At 38.4% G+C, this 17,967-nt stretch overlaps 1 protein-coding gene across 1 annotated transcript in view; it reads right to left on the bottom strand.

The window, feature by feature from the left end:
* Positions 1–17,967, bottom strand: part of NARS2 (asparaginyl-tRNA synthetase 2, mitochondrial) — a 146,963-nt gene that overhangs the window by 32,800 nt on the left and 96,196 nt on the right. The window contains exons 7-9 of the mRNA XM_025358164.1: positions 17,565–17,697; positions 7,422–7,520; positions 7,273–7,310 (exon numbers count right to left, since the gene is read on the bottom strand). Of these exons, the coding sequence (XP_025213949.1) occupies positions 7,273–7,310; positions 7,422–7,520; positions 17,565–17,697 (270 nt within the window). The remainder of the gene's footprint in view (positions 1–7,272; positions 7,311–7,421; positions 7,521–17,564; positions 17,698–17,967) is intronic.

Here is a 17,967-nt window from a genome sequence, read left to right on the forward strand (position 1 = left end):
TCCTAAGATGGAAAATCTATTCAAATTAAAATCTAGTATTAATAATAGGTAATTTTTAAGGTAGTAATGGTGGCGCTAGTTGTGTTGGTAGTAGCAGTAACAATGATTTTAAAATTAGCATTTTACAGAAGGGAAGCAGACGGTTAGAGAGGATCAATAACTTTCCAAAGGTTACTCATGTAAGTATATAGTAAATCTTGATCTGCTGACTCCAGAGTATACACTTTTAATGGCTAAGATAATGCCTAAAACAGTTGGAGTTTCATATGTTCCATCAAAACAAAAGAAAATGGGCTCTGGGTTCTTCATCTGATTCTACCACTTAATCTGATTCTACTACTAGCTATGTAAGTCACTTCAACGTTGTGAAAGCATGTTATTAATTTTTGTAATGTGTTATACAAACATTTAAAAATTATTTGCACTTATAAAATAAGGATATTGAACTATCTTGTATAAAGTTCTTTTCTGTTTCGGCATTCTATCGTTCTATTATATCGATTACTTGGTATGATCTACCAATCACACTGAGAAATATAAGAGCAGTCAAAATAATAAGCAGTAGATTTTGTACCATTGGTATGTTACTGTTTCATTATTAAGAAATGGCTCTCATGTCTAAATATCTCATTATTCCACATCTTCCACTCCACACCCCAATACCTTCGTTAGGGGCAGAACTTTCAAGTTCAAATTACAGTTCTGACATTTGATATCCTTAATGGCTTCCATCAACTCTCTCCACTAAGTATTTTTCTTGATATATATAGAAAATAATATCTCTTCTCCTTTCCAGAAACTGTTTCCAAAGTGCTTTGAGGAAAGGAGTAAAAAACATTGCGATAGAGAATGATATGGCATCAAACTACCTTCATATTTCACATTTTTCATTGTTGAATAAAGAAAATTCATTATTCTGAAGCTGTTGGAGTAAAATTGCTAAACTACAAAGATAATTATTGTCATCCTTTGCCCAAATTCACACAGAAAGATAAATGAAGAGCAAATAAAAAAGGTTAAATACTATTTTCAGAAACACAATAATATAAAGGAAATGTAAAATAAACTGAATACAAATTCTGCATAAAGGCTAAATTCAATTACTACACGAGTTGCTGAAATAGCACATTTTCATATAAAATAATTATAACAGGTAGTGAAAAATATACTGAAATCTACTCAAAAGAATACAAGCCACGTGGTATCTATACAGATTCAATAATTAACAGTGCAGTCTACATAAGCATAAAACAAAAGTTTGTCTTCTTTTTCTTTTCTCCCTGTTTCCCTGTTTTTTCTCCTTGTTTCCCTGTTTTTTCTTTTCTCTTTACTGTTTTTAGGATTCACTCAATGGTAGATTCAGCTACACCAGTATTTTCAGAAATTTCAGCGTCAATGCCTTAAAAAGCATGAAACAGCAGAGAGGTGATGCCAAGGTGGTACAGAGGGCACCACCACACAACCTATTTCTCGACTTGATACCTCTGATGTTGCTGACTTAATAATCACTGTCATCGGACCAGCACCATCTCATTATGCTTTTTTTTAGTGGCTACCTTGCATATTTTAACACGCATATCTGACTTAACAGTCTAAAGCAGCTGGGTGTGGTGGCCTGCACCAGTTATCTCAGTTACTCAGGAGGCTGAGGCAGGAGGGATCGCTTGAGCCCAGGAGTTCAAGTCTGCAGTGAGCTATGATCACACCACTGCCCTCCAGCCTGGACGATAGAGCGACGTCCTATCTCTTAAAAAAAAAAAAAAAAAAAAAAGTCTACAGTTCACCAGTTTCTCTCTCTTCCTTCCAAACAACACAAGGACTAACATTTCAACTATGAACGTACCTCTTCAGTTTTACAAGTTATTGCTGCCTAGTATTTCAGTTCTAAGGTAACAGGTATTTTCTTTCAACTATGTGAAGATACTATTTTGTCAATCTATTGTCATTACTGTCCTTTGAACTTCTTGGGAATCTAATGCTGTTTGTTATGTCTGCTGTTCTTCCTCATGGTAGGTATTTCCCTGTGTATTTGGACTGAGATTATCTTAAGTAGAGTTTGTTTTGGGAATATCATGCCACTTGGGTTGAGGGTACAAACTTCAAGATTGGTTTTATATTAGTTTCTACAGCTACTCCAGTGTTATCACTAACTGAAAATTTTTATTTTAATGCCCTAGCACGAAGATTCTTGAACTACACAGGAAACAAAAATTCAAACTCTAGGCTCACTTAAGGGCCAACTGTGGCTGCAAATTCTCAATGGAGACTATTTCTGTTTTGTCTCTATCCTTAAGCCCAGGCTAAAGCATATATACTTCTATACTTCTCTGTAAATTCTCTACACTGGCTAGCTCAATTTTCTGTTTGTTTGCTTATTTTCTAATTGGTCCTTTCATTAAGGGTGTAGTCCTTGGCCAGTTCTAGCTTTGTGTATATGTGTGTGCATTTGCGGGGATATCTTGATTCTAATTCATTCTGCTATGTCTATTCTCATGTCCTCTCATTGCTGTTAAAACCTCTGGTTTCAAAGAATGGAAAATCGCCCTCCAGTTTCCCTACCCTACACCCTGAGAATCCTCAGCATCACACCAACTGTGCCTATCACCCTGGTGTGTGGTTCCTTCTTCATTTCTAGCACCTGGAACTTCTCCTCCTTTCTAGTGAATTCAACAACATATTTAAAAGAATCTTATAATATTTTAAGTATTATTTTTAGAAGTTTTGTAGTAAGGGTGTTTTCAAATTATCTAGTCTGACATATTGCTTTTAACAGTATCGTTATTAAATCCTTTCAACAATATGACAGAGTATTTTTTATAGATGTGGAAACTGAAGTTCAGAAAAGTGAAAGATTCACTATTCATCAAGGTCATAGTTGTAATTAAATTATTCATATAAATATTTAACTGTTCATCTTTTTCTCTAGATTTTAAACTCCATAAAAAAAAAATAGATGTTTGTTTTCATTATTCTCAACAACTAGCAAAGTGCCTAACTCATATTAGGCAGTCAATAAATACTTGTTAAAAAATATTAATTTACTCATTAATGGCTAGTAAATGGTAGGGCCAGGATTACAATCCAGGTTCGCTGAATCATGGTTCACAACCCTCAGTGACTGAAGTAAATAGTGATATGAGCCAATAAGAAACCTGAGGAGAGAATCCAGCCTAAAGAAGAAAACCTTTACAGCCACTGTTACTCAAGTCATTTGTTTGTGCACTCAATTACTCAGTATTTACTGAATGTCTATTAGAGGCACTGTGCTAAGTCCTAGGGGCATAATAGTAAGCAATTTAAACACAGCCTCTGACCTCATAGAGGTAGTAGACACCAAACAAATAATCACACATATACATTTATTTTAAAATGTTTGAATTTTTCATTGACAAATAACTAGTTTATGTATTTACAGGATACGATGTGATTTTGGTATTATACACTGTGGAATGAATATATCAAGGTATTTAACATATCTATCGCCTCGCATGCTTCATTTTTTTTTTTTTTTGCAGTGAGAAGATTTAAAATCTACTCCTTCAGCAATTTTGAGATATACATTACAATTAATTATGGTCACTTTGTTATGCAGTAAATCCTGAAAACTTACTCCTCTGATCTAAATGAAACTTTGTACCCCTTGGTCAATTTCTTTCCATTCCCTTCAAGAACCCCTCACCTGCCACTGGTAACTACCATTCTACTCACTACTTCTCTAAGTGTAACTTTATTACATTTCACATCAAAGTGAATCACGCAGTACTTGTCTTTCCATGCCTAGCTTCTTTCACTTAGCATTAAGTCTTCCAGGTTGATCCATGTTGTCACAAATAAGATTTCCTTTGAATAGTATTCCACTGTGTATACACACATTTACTTTATCCAGTCATCCACTGATGGACACTTAGGTTGATTCCATATCTTGGCTACTATGAATAGTCCTGCAAAGAACATGTAAGTGCAGATATCTCTTTGACATACTGACTTCAGTTCTGGATACGTACCCAGAGGTAGGACTGCTGAATCGTATGGTAAATATGCTTTTAGTTTTTTGAGAAATCTCCCATACTATCCTCCGTAACAGCTCTTCTTTTTTTTTTTTTTTTTTTGAGACGGAGTCTCGCTCTGCCGCCCAGGCTGGAGTGCAGTGGCCAGATCTCAGCTCACTGCAAGCTCCGCCTCCTGGGTTCACGCCATTCTCCTGCCTCAGCCTTCCGAGTAGCTGGGACTACAGGCGCCCGCCACCGCGCCCGGCTAGTTTTTTTTTTTGTATTTTTTAGTAGAGACGGGGTTTCACCATGTTAGCCAGGATGGTCTCGATCTCCTGACCTCGTGATCCGCCCGTCTCGGCCTCCCAAAGTGCTGGGATTACAGGCTTGAGCCACCGCGCCCGGCCCGTAACAGCTCTTCTAATTTACATTCCCACTAACAGTATACAAGGGTTCCCAAGTGCCACATCTTTGCCAACACCTGTTATCATTTGACTTTTTTTTTTTTTTTTTGATACAAGGTCTTGCTCTGTCTCCCAGGCTGGAGTACAGCAGTGTCTGTGATCACAGCTCACTGCAGCCTCAACCTCCTGGGCTTAAGCAGTCCTCCCACCTTAGCCTCCTGAGTAGCTGGCACTATAGGCACGTGTCACCACACCTGGCTAATTTATTTTATTTTTTTTGTAAAGACAAGGTCTCACTATGTTGGCCAGGCTGGTCTTGAATTCCCGGGCTTAAGTGATCCTCCCACCTCAGCCTCCCAAAGTGCTAAGACTACAGGCATGAGCCAACGTGTCTCATTCTACTTTTTGATAACAGCCATCCTAACAGGTGTGAGGGGATATCTCACTGTGGTTTTAATTTGCATTTTATTAATTAGTGATGTTGGACACTTTTTGATAAACCTATTGGCCATTTGTATCTTACACAAATGTAAAACATTTGTGATGTCTGCCTGTCTGAGCAAAGCATAGGGGTGGATGCTGAGGCTAGATGGGGTGGCTGCCCTGCAGGGGCTCAAACCAGATAGACTTTCCTACTGAGTTTCTGCAGCAGCCAGATGGACTTTGTAAATGGGCTATGCCACTGGCTGGTATCTCTGATCAGGTGCTCCTGTTGGCAGGAACACAGCCATCACCAAGATCCATGTGCTGGTTGCTGTGAGCACTGCCCCACTCCTTTGTTCCTACTTGACTCCTGGTAGTGCAGACCTTACCCCCAGGGTTCCCTGTGAGAAAGGAATGGGCCTCCTAGGAAGCATCAAAGAATGCTGGGGAAATTGGATAGCTGTCTCTTTTTCCACTGTATTAACTGTGTGCCCAGGGGAATCTTCTGTGTGGTGCTGTGCCTACTTAGGGGAGGGAGGATTCAATCAAATTGAGGCCATTGCTCCTACCCTTCTAATGCACTTTTTGTTCTGTGGTCCATCTGGGTGTCTCAACTTCATTCCCAAGTTTTGGGATTTTCAAAGATGTTCTTGTATGTGACTAGTTGCCAAATGGACTTTCTGTGGTGAAGGCTGGGACCTTCTATTCACCATCTTGCTGATGCTCCTCTCCCCACAAATTTAAACTGCAACTATGACTTGTAGTATGCAGAATGGATTGTGACAATGACAATGATTGAAATGGCACAGCCCAAGAGGACATTTTCCAACCTTAACATTTTACGGAAAAGGACTCGAAAGCACAAGAGTTAAGTGACATGTAAGAGTCGTAAGGATAGTGGGGCAGCTACAACCACTCTACCCTTCCAGTGCCTTTCCAAATATATGAAAACCTCAGGCTAAAAGTCTGAGCTCTGAAATCAGATGAACATGAGCTTGAATCACCATTTCATCTTTTACTCAACCTCTTTGCAGGGATTCTCAATCTGTAGAATGAGAATAATAACTACTTGGAGTTGTGAAGATAAAATGAGCTACTAATGTATGTAAATTTTATCACTGTCTGGGTAAATATTCAACAAATCGTGAATATTATTTCTGCATTTTGAATCTTTTCATTAGATAGGAGCTGGAAAACTAAGATCCTTCCCTGGTTGTTCGGTCACCAGCAGAGACTCCTTGAGAAGGCCAAATTACTTCTTTCCTCATCTACTTAATGACCACTTTTATCAATATACTCATGCCCAAGACTATCTTATAAAACTCCAGACCCACACTTTCAGTTGCCTATCCAACATCTATGGCTGGATGTCTGAAAAGCATCTCAATCTTAATGTTTGTGTTCCTGATACCACTCCTTCCTCTCAAAGCTCCTGCCCCAGTACTCTCTTAAGGATTTCCCAACTTCAGTTAATGGCAACTTCATTTTTGCAGCTGTAGGAGAAAAAAAACATTGAAGGTACCCTTAACTCCTCTCTCTCGCCCTCAGTAAATCCTGTTTGTTCTATCTCTAAAATATATTCAGAATAGGAGCTCTTGCCACCATCCTGGTCTGTGATGGTTAATTTTATGTGTCAACTTGGCTGGGCCATGGTGCCCAGATATTTGGTCAAATAGTATTCTGAATGCTTCTATGAAGGTGTTTTTTGGATGAAATTAATGTCTAAATCAATGGACTTTGAAAAAAGCAGATTATATTACCCTTCATAATGTGGGTGGTCTAAATCCAATTAGTTGAAGTTTTTACTAAGACAAAGACTAATCTCCCCCTGAAAAAGAAGGAATTCTGCCAGGAGACTGCCTTTGGACTTGAATGGCAACTCTTGATTCTCCAGCTTGTCCTACTCCCTTAGATTTTAAACGCAACAAGCCTCTACAATTATGTGAGCCAATTCTTTACAATAAACCTCTCAATCTCTCTCTCTCTCTCTCCACACACACACCCCGCCCTCAAACTTGGCTGGTCATGTTTCTCTGGAGAACCCTAATATACAGTCTAAATCATCATTAACTCTCACACTGATCACTGTGGTAATCTTTTAGTTTTCTGTTCCTGAATTCCTGTCTTGCTGTAACTTACACCGAGCATGTTTTTTACAGTTTGTTTAGTGCAAGTTTGAATTATAGTTACAATAGTTAATAATTACTAGATTTTTATCTTGCTATGATTTATTAATTTATTGATGAAACACTGATTATCAATTATGAACCAAACATAAGAGCTATAAAAATAATTAGAACATGGATCTTGCCTGGAATCTGGGGAGTGTCTATATATATACACTATATATATAGGATCTATATAAACAGATATAAATTTAAAAAATTATAATATAGTGTGATAAATACAGTGATAAAGAATGAATAAAGTTCAAAGAAAGTATAACATCTACTTACATTAAAAAGTTGTTTTTTAGCATATGTTCTAATCTGTCCTTAATAAAAAGAAGACAAAAAATAAATTTTAAAAATACAATTTTATTCATTATGTATAATTAACACATTAAACAGTAGATGTATTGGGCTTTATCCACAAAACTAATTACCTTTTGGCCAGGAGCTATGAATTTGTGACAGAGTTCAACATCTTCAGGACAATGTGAGAGAACCATCATTGTTGTAGCCTTGAAGAGTTCCTCTATAACCTAAGAGAAATGAAACAGAATCACCTGACACGTAAGCAATTTTACATGAAAAACTCGTTCAGGTATCAATAAGGACTGCACTCCAGGTTTTAGCAACTATAAATCCACTAAGTCTTTTAATCCTTGAATGTACCATGAAAAATTGGTTCAGTTTTCCAGGCATCTCAATTTCCTTGGTGTGTGGCAGGGAGGAAGAAAAAAGGAAATGTTTTAATCTTATGTTGACAGTTTCAATACTGGTAAAGAAATGAGATGTCAAATGAACAGCTATAACTGATCAATGTCTCTCCAAATTTCAACAAACTCACTTGTAGAATCAGGGTAATAACAGCACCTAACTTACAGGATGTTTGAGAGAATTAAATGAGATAAACCATGTGTCACACTTAGCTTAGTACTGGTTCAGAGAAGCACACAACAAACATCAGTTCTTGTCAACAGTAAGAACATTTTGAAAAGTGGTTTATTCACTCACTGATAAATGAAAGTCAACTTTAAAATTACAGAAATGATGATATATCTAAATATAAATATATACATTTTTTGCTTTGCTAATGGCCAAAATAAAAATAACATGAAGCAGCATACAGCAAAAATCAGTATATAAGAACTTATTCTCAAGACCAGCCTGGGCAACATGGCAAAACTCTGTCTCTACAGAAAGAAAGAAGAAAAATTAGCTGGGCATAGTGGTGTGTGCACCTGTAGTCCCAGCTCCTCAGGAGGCTGAGTTGGGAGGATCACTTGAGCCGGCGAGGTTGAGGCTGCAGTGAGCCATGATCATGCCACTGCAACCCCAGGCCAGGTGACATCTCAAAAAACAACAAAAAAAATTATTCTTCCATGGGTGCCCATAGGAGACTCATAATAGAAACTTGTTCTTAGAAGGAAAAAAGTGACTGGAATGGAAAATATTTCTAAAATGTTTTTATTCACAACCAACATTCTTGGTTTTAAATCAATGAGACAGTATTAGGTCTTCTAAATGGTGTATTCACAAAGGTGCACATATGTATAAAGTACAGGCTGCCTTAAAGGCAGGTATCTTCTCTTCCTCTGTTGCATACTAGTAGATCCTCTTGAGGGTGGAAGCATAGTGAAGGCATAATTGTCAATGGAAGTACATTAATATAGTCAGATATAGGAAAACACTTAAATACCAGTGACAACCAGATCTATTTTATGATGTTTCAGTCATTATTAGTGTTATTTATTTATTTATTTATGAGACAAGGTCTTGCTCTGTCACCCAGGTTGGAGGGCAGTGGTATAATCATAGCTCACTGCTGCCTTGATCTCTCAGGCTCAAGAGATTCTCCTGCCTCAGCCAACTATGTAACTGGGACCACAGGCATGCACCATCACATCCAGCTGATTTTTTGTTTTTTATTACAGATGAGGTCTCACTGTATTGCCCAGACTGGTCTCGAACTCTTAAGCTCAAGTGATCCTCCCTTCTTAGCCTCCCACAGTACAAATTAAAAATTTATGCAGCCAACAAACATATGGAAAAAAGCTCATCATCAGTGGTCATTAGAGAAATGTAAATAAAAACCACAATGAGATACCACCTTATGCCACTTAAAATGGCAATTATTAAGAAGTCAGGAAACAACAGATGCTAGCAAGGCTGTGGAGAAACAGGAATGCTTTTACATTGTTGGTGGGAGTGTCAATTAGTTCAACCATTGCGAAGACAGTGTGGCGATTTCTCAAGAATGTAGAATCAGAAAAGCATTTGACCCAGCAATCCCATTTCTGGGTATGTACCCAAAGGATTTGAAATCATTCTACTTTATAAAGACACATGAATACATGTTTATTGCAGTACTATTTGCAACAGCAAAGACTTGGAATCAACCCAAATGCCCATCAATGATAGACTGGATACTGTGATAGATTGGATACTGTATACACCACGGAATACTATGCAGCCATGAAAAAGAATGAGTTCACGTCCTTTGCAGGGACATGGATGAGTTGGAAGCCATTATTCTAGGCAAACTAACGAACAGAAAACCAAACACCATGTGTTCTTACTCACAAGTGGGAGCTGAACAATGAGAACACATGGACACAGGGAGGGGAACATCACACACTGGGGCCTGTCAGGGGATGGTGGGCAAGGGGAGGGAGAGCATTAGCACAAATACCTAATGCATGTGGGGCTTAAAACATAGATGATGGGTTGATAGGTGCAGCAAACCACCATGGCACATGTATACCTAGGTAACAAACCTGCACATTCTGCACATGTATCCCAGAACTTAAAAGTAAAACAAAAACAAAAACAAAAACAACACAACACAAAACAACACAACGCAACTCTGGTCAGAATACAAAGAGCAACTCAGAAAAATAAACAATGATAGGTGAACTGGGAACTAGTCAACTTGATTAATAACCTGAAATGGAGATGAATTTTAGTTCCATTTTTACCTCCTTTGTCTCCTGGTTTTGATTTGGGGGTAAAACATTGATCTGTTTAGTAGGCATAGGAAGCAAAACTTCTGGAAGAAAGCTCCTACTACTAGTCTGGTAAAGTCCCTGTAGGATAGGGTGTTTACAGGAAAATCCTTGGTTGTTTTGTCCCCCACTCTTTTCTCTCTTCTGTTCCTGGCCAAAAGGTAGCCCCAGCTGTGGAGTGGCACTGTCAGGGTGAGTGGCACAAGCACCTAAAACTCCAAGACAAGACCTGCTTCTCCAACAGAGGAACTGGGAAAGGGAGACTGCTGTCTGAAGAGTGTGGATGTGGGTAATCTCTATTATTATTATTACTATTTTTTGAGATGGAGTCTTGCTCTTATCACCCAGGCTGGAGCACAGTGGCACGATCTCGGCTCACTGCAATCTCCACCTCCCAGGTTCAAGCGATTCTCATGCCTCAGCCTCCCGAGTACCTGGGATCACAGGCGCGTGCCACCATGCCCGGCTAATTTTTGTATTTTTAGTAGAGACAGGGTTTCACCATGCTGGCCAGATTGGTCTCGAACTCCTGACCTCAGGTGATCTGCCCGCCTCGGCCTCCTAAAGTGCTGGGATTACAGGCATGAGCCACTCTGCACCCAGCCCGTTATTAATATTTTTTTGAATGTTTTCTCTTGCCAGTTTGACCCAATGGTGGCCACAGTCACCTGGAAATGAATAACATGGTGGCGACTAAGACCTGGGAGAAATCTGTCTTTCTGGCCAGAGAAACCAAAATGGGGGGCTTCAGGTAGCCAGACAGTGTGAAGGAAATTCTGAAGAATAGGAGAAGGTGACCCTCTAATTGTGTATGAAGTAACACAAGGCTAGGGTTCACCTCCAAGCAATGTATATGTGAAACAGACCCAAAGAAGCCCAGTGAAAGCTTCTGACAATGAACTACAATATAAATCACTGTGCAATTTCCAGACTAACTATGAGTAGCACATGCATCAGAAAGACTCAAATAGCATAGTAGAGGCTTTGAAAACTTAACTGACGTGGAAACCAACGCCAATAGAAGGTAAGATAAAACTTACAGTCTGAATCTAACCAGTTTAATAACTGGTAAAAACAACAACAAAAATAATTCCATTTCCAAAGGATTTTAACAGAACCCAGAGTGTCAGAACATGACATTAAAAACATCCAGGATATAATTAAAAATTACCGGACATACAAAGAACCAGGAAAATCTTATGAATTCTCATGAGAAAAAATAATCAATAGATATATATACACAGAAGACTCAGATATTGAAATTATCTGACAATTTAAAACAGGTATTATAACCATCTTCCACAGGTAAACGAAACATTCTTAAACAGAAAGATAGAACTTCTCAGTGGAGAAAAAGAAACTAAAAATAAATAAAAATTTTAGAATTGGAAAATATGTGACAGAAAAATTTCACAGGATGGGCTCATTATCACAATGAAGATAAAAGAGGAAAGAATTAGTAAGTTTGAAGACAGTTCAGCTGAAATGCCCCCTACTCTGAATTACAGAAAGAAAAAATACTAGCTAGGCATGGTGGCTCATGCCTGTAATCCCAGCACTTTGGGAGTCTGAGGTGGACGGATCACTTGAGGTCCGGAGTTCAAGACCAGCCCAGCCAACATGGTGAAACCCCGTCTCTACTAAAAGTACAAAAATTAGTCGGGTGTGGTGGCGGGTGCCTGTAATTGCAGCTACTCAGGAGGCTGAGGCAGGAGAAATGCTTGAACCCGGGAGGTGGAGGTTGCAGTGAGCTAAAATCGTGCCACTGCACTCCAGCCTGGGCAACAAAGTGAGACTCTGTCAAGAAAGACAGAAAGACAGAAAGGCAGGCAAGAAGGTAGGAAGGCAAGAAAGCAAGACAGCAAGCAAGACAGACTCATTAATAATAAGCAGAGCATCACAGCACCATGGGACGATATCAAAAGGTTTTATATTCGTGTTATTGGAGTACCAGAAGCAGAAAAGACAAAAAAAAGGCACAGAAAAAAACATGTGAAAAAATAATGGCTGAAAACTTCCCCAAGTTGGCTAAAGACATATTCAAGGAGCTCGCTAAACCACAAACAGGATAAACTCAAAGAAAATTATACCTAGACACATCATAATCCATGAGCTGAAAACCAAAGACAAAGAAAAAATCTTTAAAGAAACCAGAGAAAAATGACCCTTTACACTGGAACAATAATTCAAGACTGGATTTATTCTCAAACACTACAGAGGTCAAAAGATAGACTATATTTAAAGTGCTGAAAGAAAATAACCGTCAAGCCAAAATTCTATATCCTGTGGAAGCATCTTTCAGAAATGACAATAACATTTAAAAATTATCAAATGAAGAAAAACTAAGAGAAGTGATTGCCAGCAGAAATGCTTTTAAATGTTCAAGGAAATTCTTCAGGCTGAAGGAAAGTGACCAGAGAAGGAAATCTGAAACTTGAGTAATGAAAGAACAACAGAAACAGTAATTTACTATTACTACCAAATGTAGGTAAATACAACAGATGTTTTTTTCTCTTCTAAAATTCTTTAAAATACATATGGTGATTGAGAGCAAAAATTCAAACATCAGCAGAGGTTTTCAACGTATGTGAATTGTGATTGGCAGAATAATATTTATCCCTCTGCCAAAGCTGTCCATGCTCCAATTCCAGAACCCATGAGTATGTTAGCCTACCTGGTAAAAGAAACTGTGTATGTGTGATTAAGAATCTTTAAATGATGAGATTATTCTAGATTATGTGGTGGGACTAATGTAATCACAAGGATCCTTTACGTGAAAGAGGGAGGCATGAGGGTGAGAGTTAGAAAGATTTGAAGATGATACCTTGCTGGTTTTTAAGGTCTGTGAGCCAAAGAATGCAGGTAGTCTCTAGAAAATGCAAGAGGCAAGGGACCTAATTCTCTCCTGAAGCCTCCAAGGGGAATGCAACTCTGCTGACACCTTTTAGCAGCGTTGGATTTTAGACCAGTAAAATCCACTTTGGACTTCTCACCTCCAGAAGAATACAATAATAAATTCGAGTTGTTTTAACCCACCAGGTTTGTGGTGACGTGTTACAGCAGCAATAGGAAATTAACACATAGAACTTGTAATGCATATGGCAACTATAAGACAAAGGGGTGAAGGCAAAGGGAAATATATAGTAGTAAGACTGTTGTTTTACTTGAAGTGGTAAAATATTAAATAGAATATGGAACAGAATAGAGGATTCAGAAATAGATCCATATATGTAAGACCAACTGATTTTTGACAAAGACCCAAAAGCAATTCAATAGACGAAGTTTAGCTAACAGCCTTTTCAATAAATGGTGCTGGAGCAAGAAGTTATCCAGAGGTAGAAAGGAAAGGGGAAAGACAAGAGAGGAAAGGAAACGAAGGGACAAGAACTTCTATGTCTCACGTTACACAAAAATTAACTCAAAATGGATCACAGACTTACATGAAAAACATAAAGCTAAAGCTATAAAACATCATAAAATCCTTGAGATCTAGGGCTAGGTAAAGAGTTCTTAGACTTGACACAAAAATCAAGTCTTAGCACAATCCATTAAAGAAAAAATGATAAACTAGATGTCATCAAAATTAAGAGAATGAAAAGCCAAGCTACTGACTAGGAGAACACAGTCAGACACCACACATCCAACAAGGAATAGTAGCTAGAATATATAAAGAACTCTCCAAACTCAACAGTGAAAAAAACAAGCAAGCCATATGGAAAACGGGCAATAAAAATACATTTCACAGAAGATGACACATAGATGGCCAGTAAGTACACGAAGAGATGCTCAACATCAATAAGCATTAGGGAAATGCAAATTTAAACCACAATGAGATACTAATACACAGCTCTTAGAATGGCTTAAAACCACCACACATGCCTGACAGTACTTGGTACTGATGAAGAACTAGAACAAGTAAAACTTCCATACATTGCTGTAGGAATGCAAGATGGAACAATCACTTCGGAATACAGATTTCCTTCCTATAAAATGAAAGAACATTTATAATTTATATAAGGAACATAAGTAATCATGGACTTTGGTATCCATAATGGTGGGCAGTGGGGAGGGTCCGGAAACCAATCCCTTCTGGATACCAAGAGATAACTCCACTTAGAAGTAAATTTAACCAAGGACATAAAAGATCTGTATAATGAAAACTATAAAACATCACATCAAACACTGACCTAGTAATCCCACTCCTAGGAATTTACCCAAGAGAAATCAGTCTGGGTGGCTGTGGCTCACACATGTAATCCCAACACTTTAGGAGGATGAGAGGCAGGAGGATCCCTTGGGCCCAGGAGTTTGAGACCAGCCTGGGCAACATAGTGAGATCCTGTCTCTACAAAAAATTTAAAAAATAGCACCTGTAGTCCTAGCTTCTTGAGAGGCTGAGGTGGGAGGATCACTTGAGCTCCAGGAGTTCATGGCTGAAGTGAGCTACGACTGCACCATTGCACTCCAGCCTAGGTGACAGAGTGAGACCTTGCCTCAAAAAACAAAAACACAGAGAGAAATGAAATTTTACATTCATACAAAACCTGCACATAAATATTTACGGCAACTTTGTTTGTTACTTTCAAAAACAGAATAAACTAAATGTCCTTCAACTGGTGAACGGATAAATCAAAACTGCTTCAGATAGCTATTATGCAAGTCTCAGGGAGTAATGTCACTGAAGCTACAGCCTTGCCCAGGCCCACGCCATCTAAAGCCACTGAACAAGTAACTGTTTTCTCTGGGATCACTGATCTCTCTGGGGTAGTCCAACCCTTTTTAATTAGTTCCCGACTTATTTTGGAATATATCTGAGATAACACCAGCTAAGGTAGTACAAGATAATGCTCTAAATAAAATGTGTCATCTTCTGGTTCACAGTATTCCTGGACATTAATCACCAAAGCTTAAGAAACTAGCCTAAAAATCCATCAGTCAAGACATCTACAGATAAAAACAAAGTGAAGAAATGGAAGAAAAAGAGAAAATGAGGTAGGGCATGCTGACTCATGCCCGTAATCCCAGAACTTTGGGAGACTGAGGCAGATGGATGGCTTGAGCTCAGGAGTTTAAGACCAACCTGGGCAACCTGGTGAAACCCCATTTCTACCAAAAAATTAGTTGGGCATGGTGGTGTGTGCCTATAGAACTAGTTACTCGGGAGGTTGAGGTGGGAGGATGGCTTGAGCCCAGAAGCGGAGGCTGCAGTGAGCTAAGAGTGCACCACTGCGCTCCACCCTGGGAGACAAGGGTAAGACCCTGTCTCAAAAAAAGAAAGAAGAAAGAAAAAAAAGAAAAGAAAGGAAAGAAAGAAAGGAAAAGAAAATGAAATAAAGAAATGACTAATTATAAACATTAAGTTTAGACTGAAATGCTCCATTTGAAATATTTAGAGCAGAATAAAATAATTTCATGGCATTGTTGACTGAATGCAAAGGTGAAAATCTGTAACTGAATTCTGCTCACACTTACTAAAAAGGTATGTAGCTTAACCTATTTATTCCTCAATGTTTTTACTAATATAACTGAGAAAAATAAACAATATCTTGTAACCCTGTCATATGGTAAAATATAACTGTAGAACAAAAATTAATAAAGAATTAGGAGGTGAAAGCTACTTAATGAATGCACACTGAAAGCTACTTAAGGAATGCACACTGACTCCTTCTGAAGCTCAGATCCTGAATTCCTACAGTCCAGAATATGGTTGTTCAACAGCGGCACTACTGATATTTTGGGCCAGCTAATTACTGGGGAGAAGGTGGTTGTGCACTTCAGATTGCTGAATAGCACTCCTGCCTTTACCAACTACATGCTAGTAATGACCACTCTCTCCCTTCCCTGCCCATTCCCTAATAGGGATAACCAAAAATATCTCATGGGGACTGATCCAAAATGCTCAGTGGGAAGTGTGAAGAGGGTATGGAAGTGAAATGCTACATTGTGTGGTCAGAATGCCCCTTCAGGGCCAGGTGCCCTATACAGGAATCCAGGAATATTATTAACTGCTGACGGTTTATAGTTGAGTGCTTCATCAGGAACTGTCAAGACCCAAAGGTGCTGCCTTACTGAAGGTTATGCCCCTTCCAGTGGCTAATCACGTCCAATGACTGGTTGATATGGGAAGGCACAAAGTGCTACCCCCCCTGCCTTCCGATGGGACAACTGGAAAGGACCATTCCAGTTCCAAGAAGAGGCTAAGGCCTCTGTTTGTAAGTGCATCACAGTTCACTCTTCCTACTGTTCAACGTGACTTTTTTCCTTTCCTTACGAATGCTGTTCTCAAGAGCACTCCCCAATAACGCCCCTGCCCGCACATCTCTGCCCTAGAGTTTTGTTTACTAGGAAATCCAACTCAAGACAGGGTAATAAAATAATTAGTCTGTTCTATTTGTGATATATATGGTATTTATGTTTTAAGTGGAAATAGGTCATTTACTGGGTAAGAGTAGAAAGACATATAAATGAATAGAAACGAGAGCTGATGAAAATCACTAATATAAACATCCCATAATTACAAATCCAAACAAGATAGTAACCACAATGCTTCTGAATAGACAATTCACAATTTAACAGTTAACAATTCCTGGGTATTTATTAAGTGCCATAAATTATGCTAAGTACTTCATATATATGTATATAATAGATACATACTATATATATAATCTGTCCAATCTTCTCAAGTAGCCTATAAAGTAGGAATTTTTATTCCTATGTATTGGAATTTTGATGAGGACACTGAGGCCTAGAGAGATTAAGTCCTTTGTCTAAGTTGGTCACATAGCACGTGAGTGGTTAAGCATCAAATCTTGGCCCATCCAATTCCACTGGTGTACAGTGTCTGGATTATGTCTACAGCCTCCTAACAAGGCCTCTCTACTCTCATCTACCTCTAAATCATTGTTCATATTGCTGCTAAAAAGATGTGTCTAAAATACAGCTCTGACCTTCATTTTCCAACTTAGAACTCTTGCTCCTTAAATTTTGGGTAAAGTTCAAACTCCTTACCATGGCGTTGAAACACAAGGTCTTTCATGATCTGCTGCCTGACCATGACCTTCTCTCCAGCCTTATCCCCTGCTTAACTGAGCTGACAGCTCCTGTGGATGCTTTCTAATATAGCTACATAGGGGTTTACGTAAGTATTACAGACATTTATGTAATTATAAAGATGCTTGGTTTATTTTCCTAGCAAATCAGAGCTACTATTTAGTGAACCTGCTTGTGTTCCACACCTCGTGCTATGTGCTTTATATTATACACACAATTCCATTTACCCTCACATAACCTTAGGAGTAAGTATAATATTTCTCATTTTAAAGTTGAGGAACCTAAAGATCATGAAAGTCAGGGAACTTCACAGCAAACCTAATGGCAGAGCTGTTATATAAACTTAAATCTGTCTGACTCTTATATTTTAAACTATTACAGTAAAGGCATTTAGTAAGTGTTTATTAAGTAGTTCTCCCTTCTTTTCACTTTATGAATACCTGTAACACATAAATGTCTGAGGTAAAAATATATACAGAAACATTTTAATGTCACAGATACCTGCTATTTTAAAACTTGTGTACCTACCTGCATGAGATCTTGAAGGCTGTTAACAAAAGAAATCTCTGCTTCTACCATATAAAACTCTGCCAGGTGCCTCCGGCTCTGAGAATTTTCAGCTCGGAAGGTCGGACCAAAGGTAAACACTTGAGTAAAAGCTCTGCAATTCAAGATTAAGAGAATAAAAATAGAATTCACATGATTAATTTTAAGGATTTAAAATATTCACTGAGCTCTTAAGGAAATAAAAACAAGCTTCGTGTGCCTCTGTCTTGTCCACAGACTCACACATATTTGCTGCTATATATTTCTCTAATGGGTGATAATAATAGTTTCATTAAAAATGTTACATTGAGGCTGGGCACAGTGGCTCAGGTCTGTAATCCTAGCACTTCCTGGGAAGACTGCTTAAACTTACGAGTTCAAGACC

This window comes from Theropithecus gelada, chromosome 14 (genome assembly GCF_003255815.1).
Source record: "Theropithecus gelada isolate Dixy chromosome 14, Tgel_1.0, whole genome shotgun sequence".
Taxonomy (NCBI): Eukaryota; Metazoa; Chordata; class Mammalia; order Primates; family Cercopithecidae; genus Theropithecus; species Theropithecus gelada.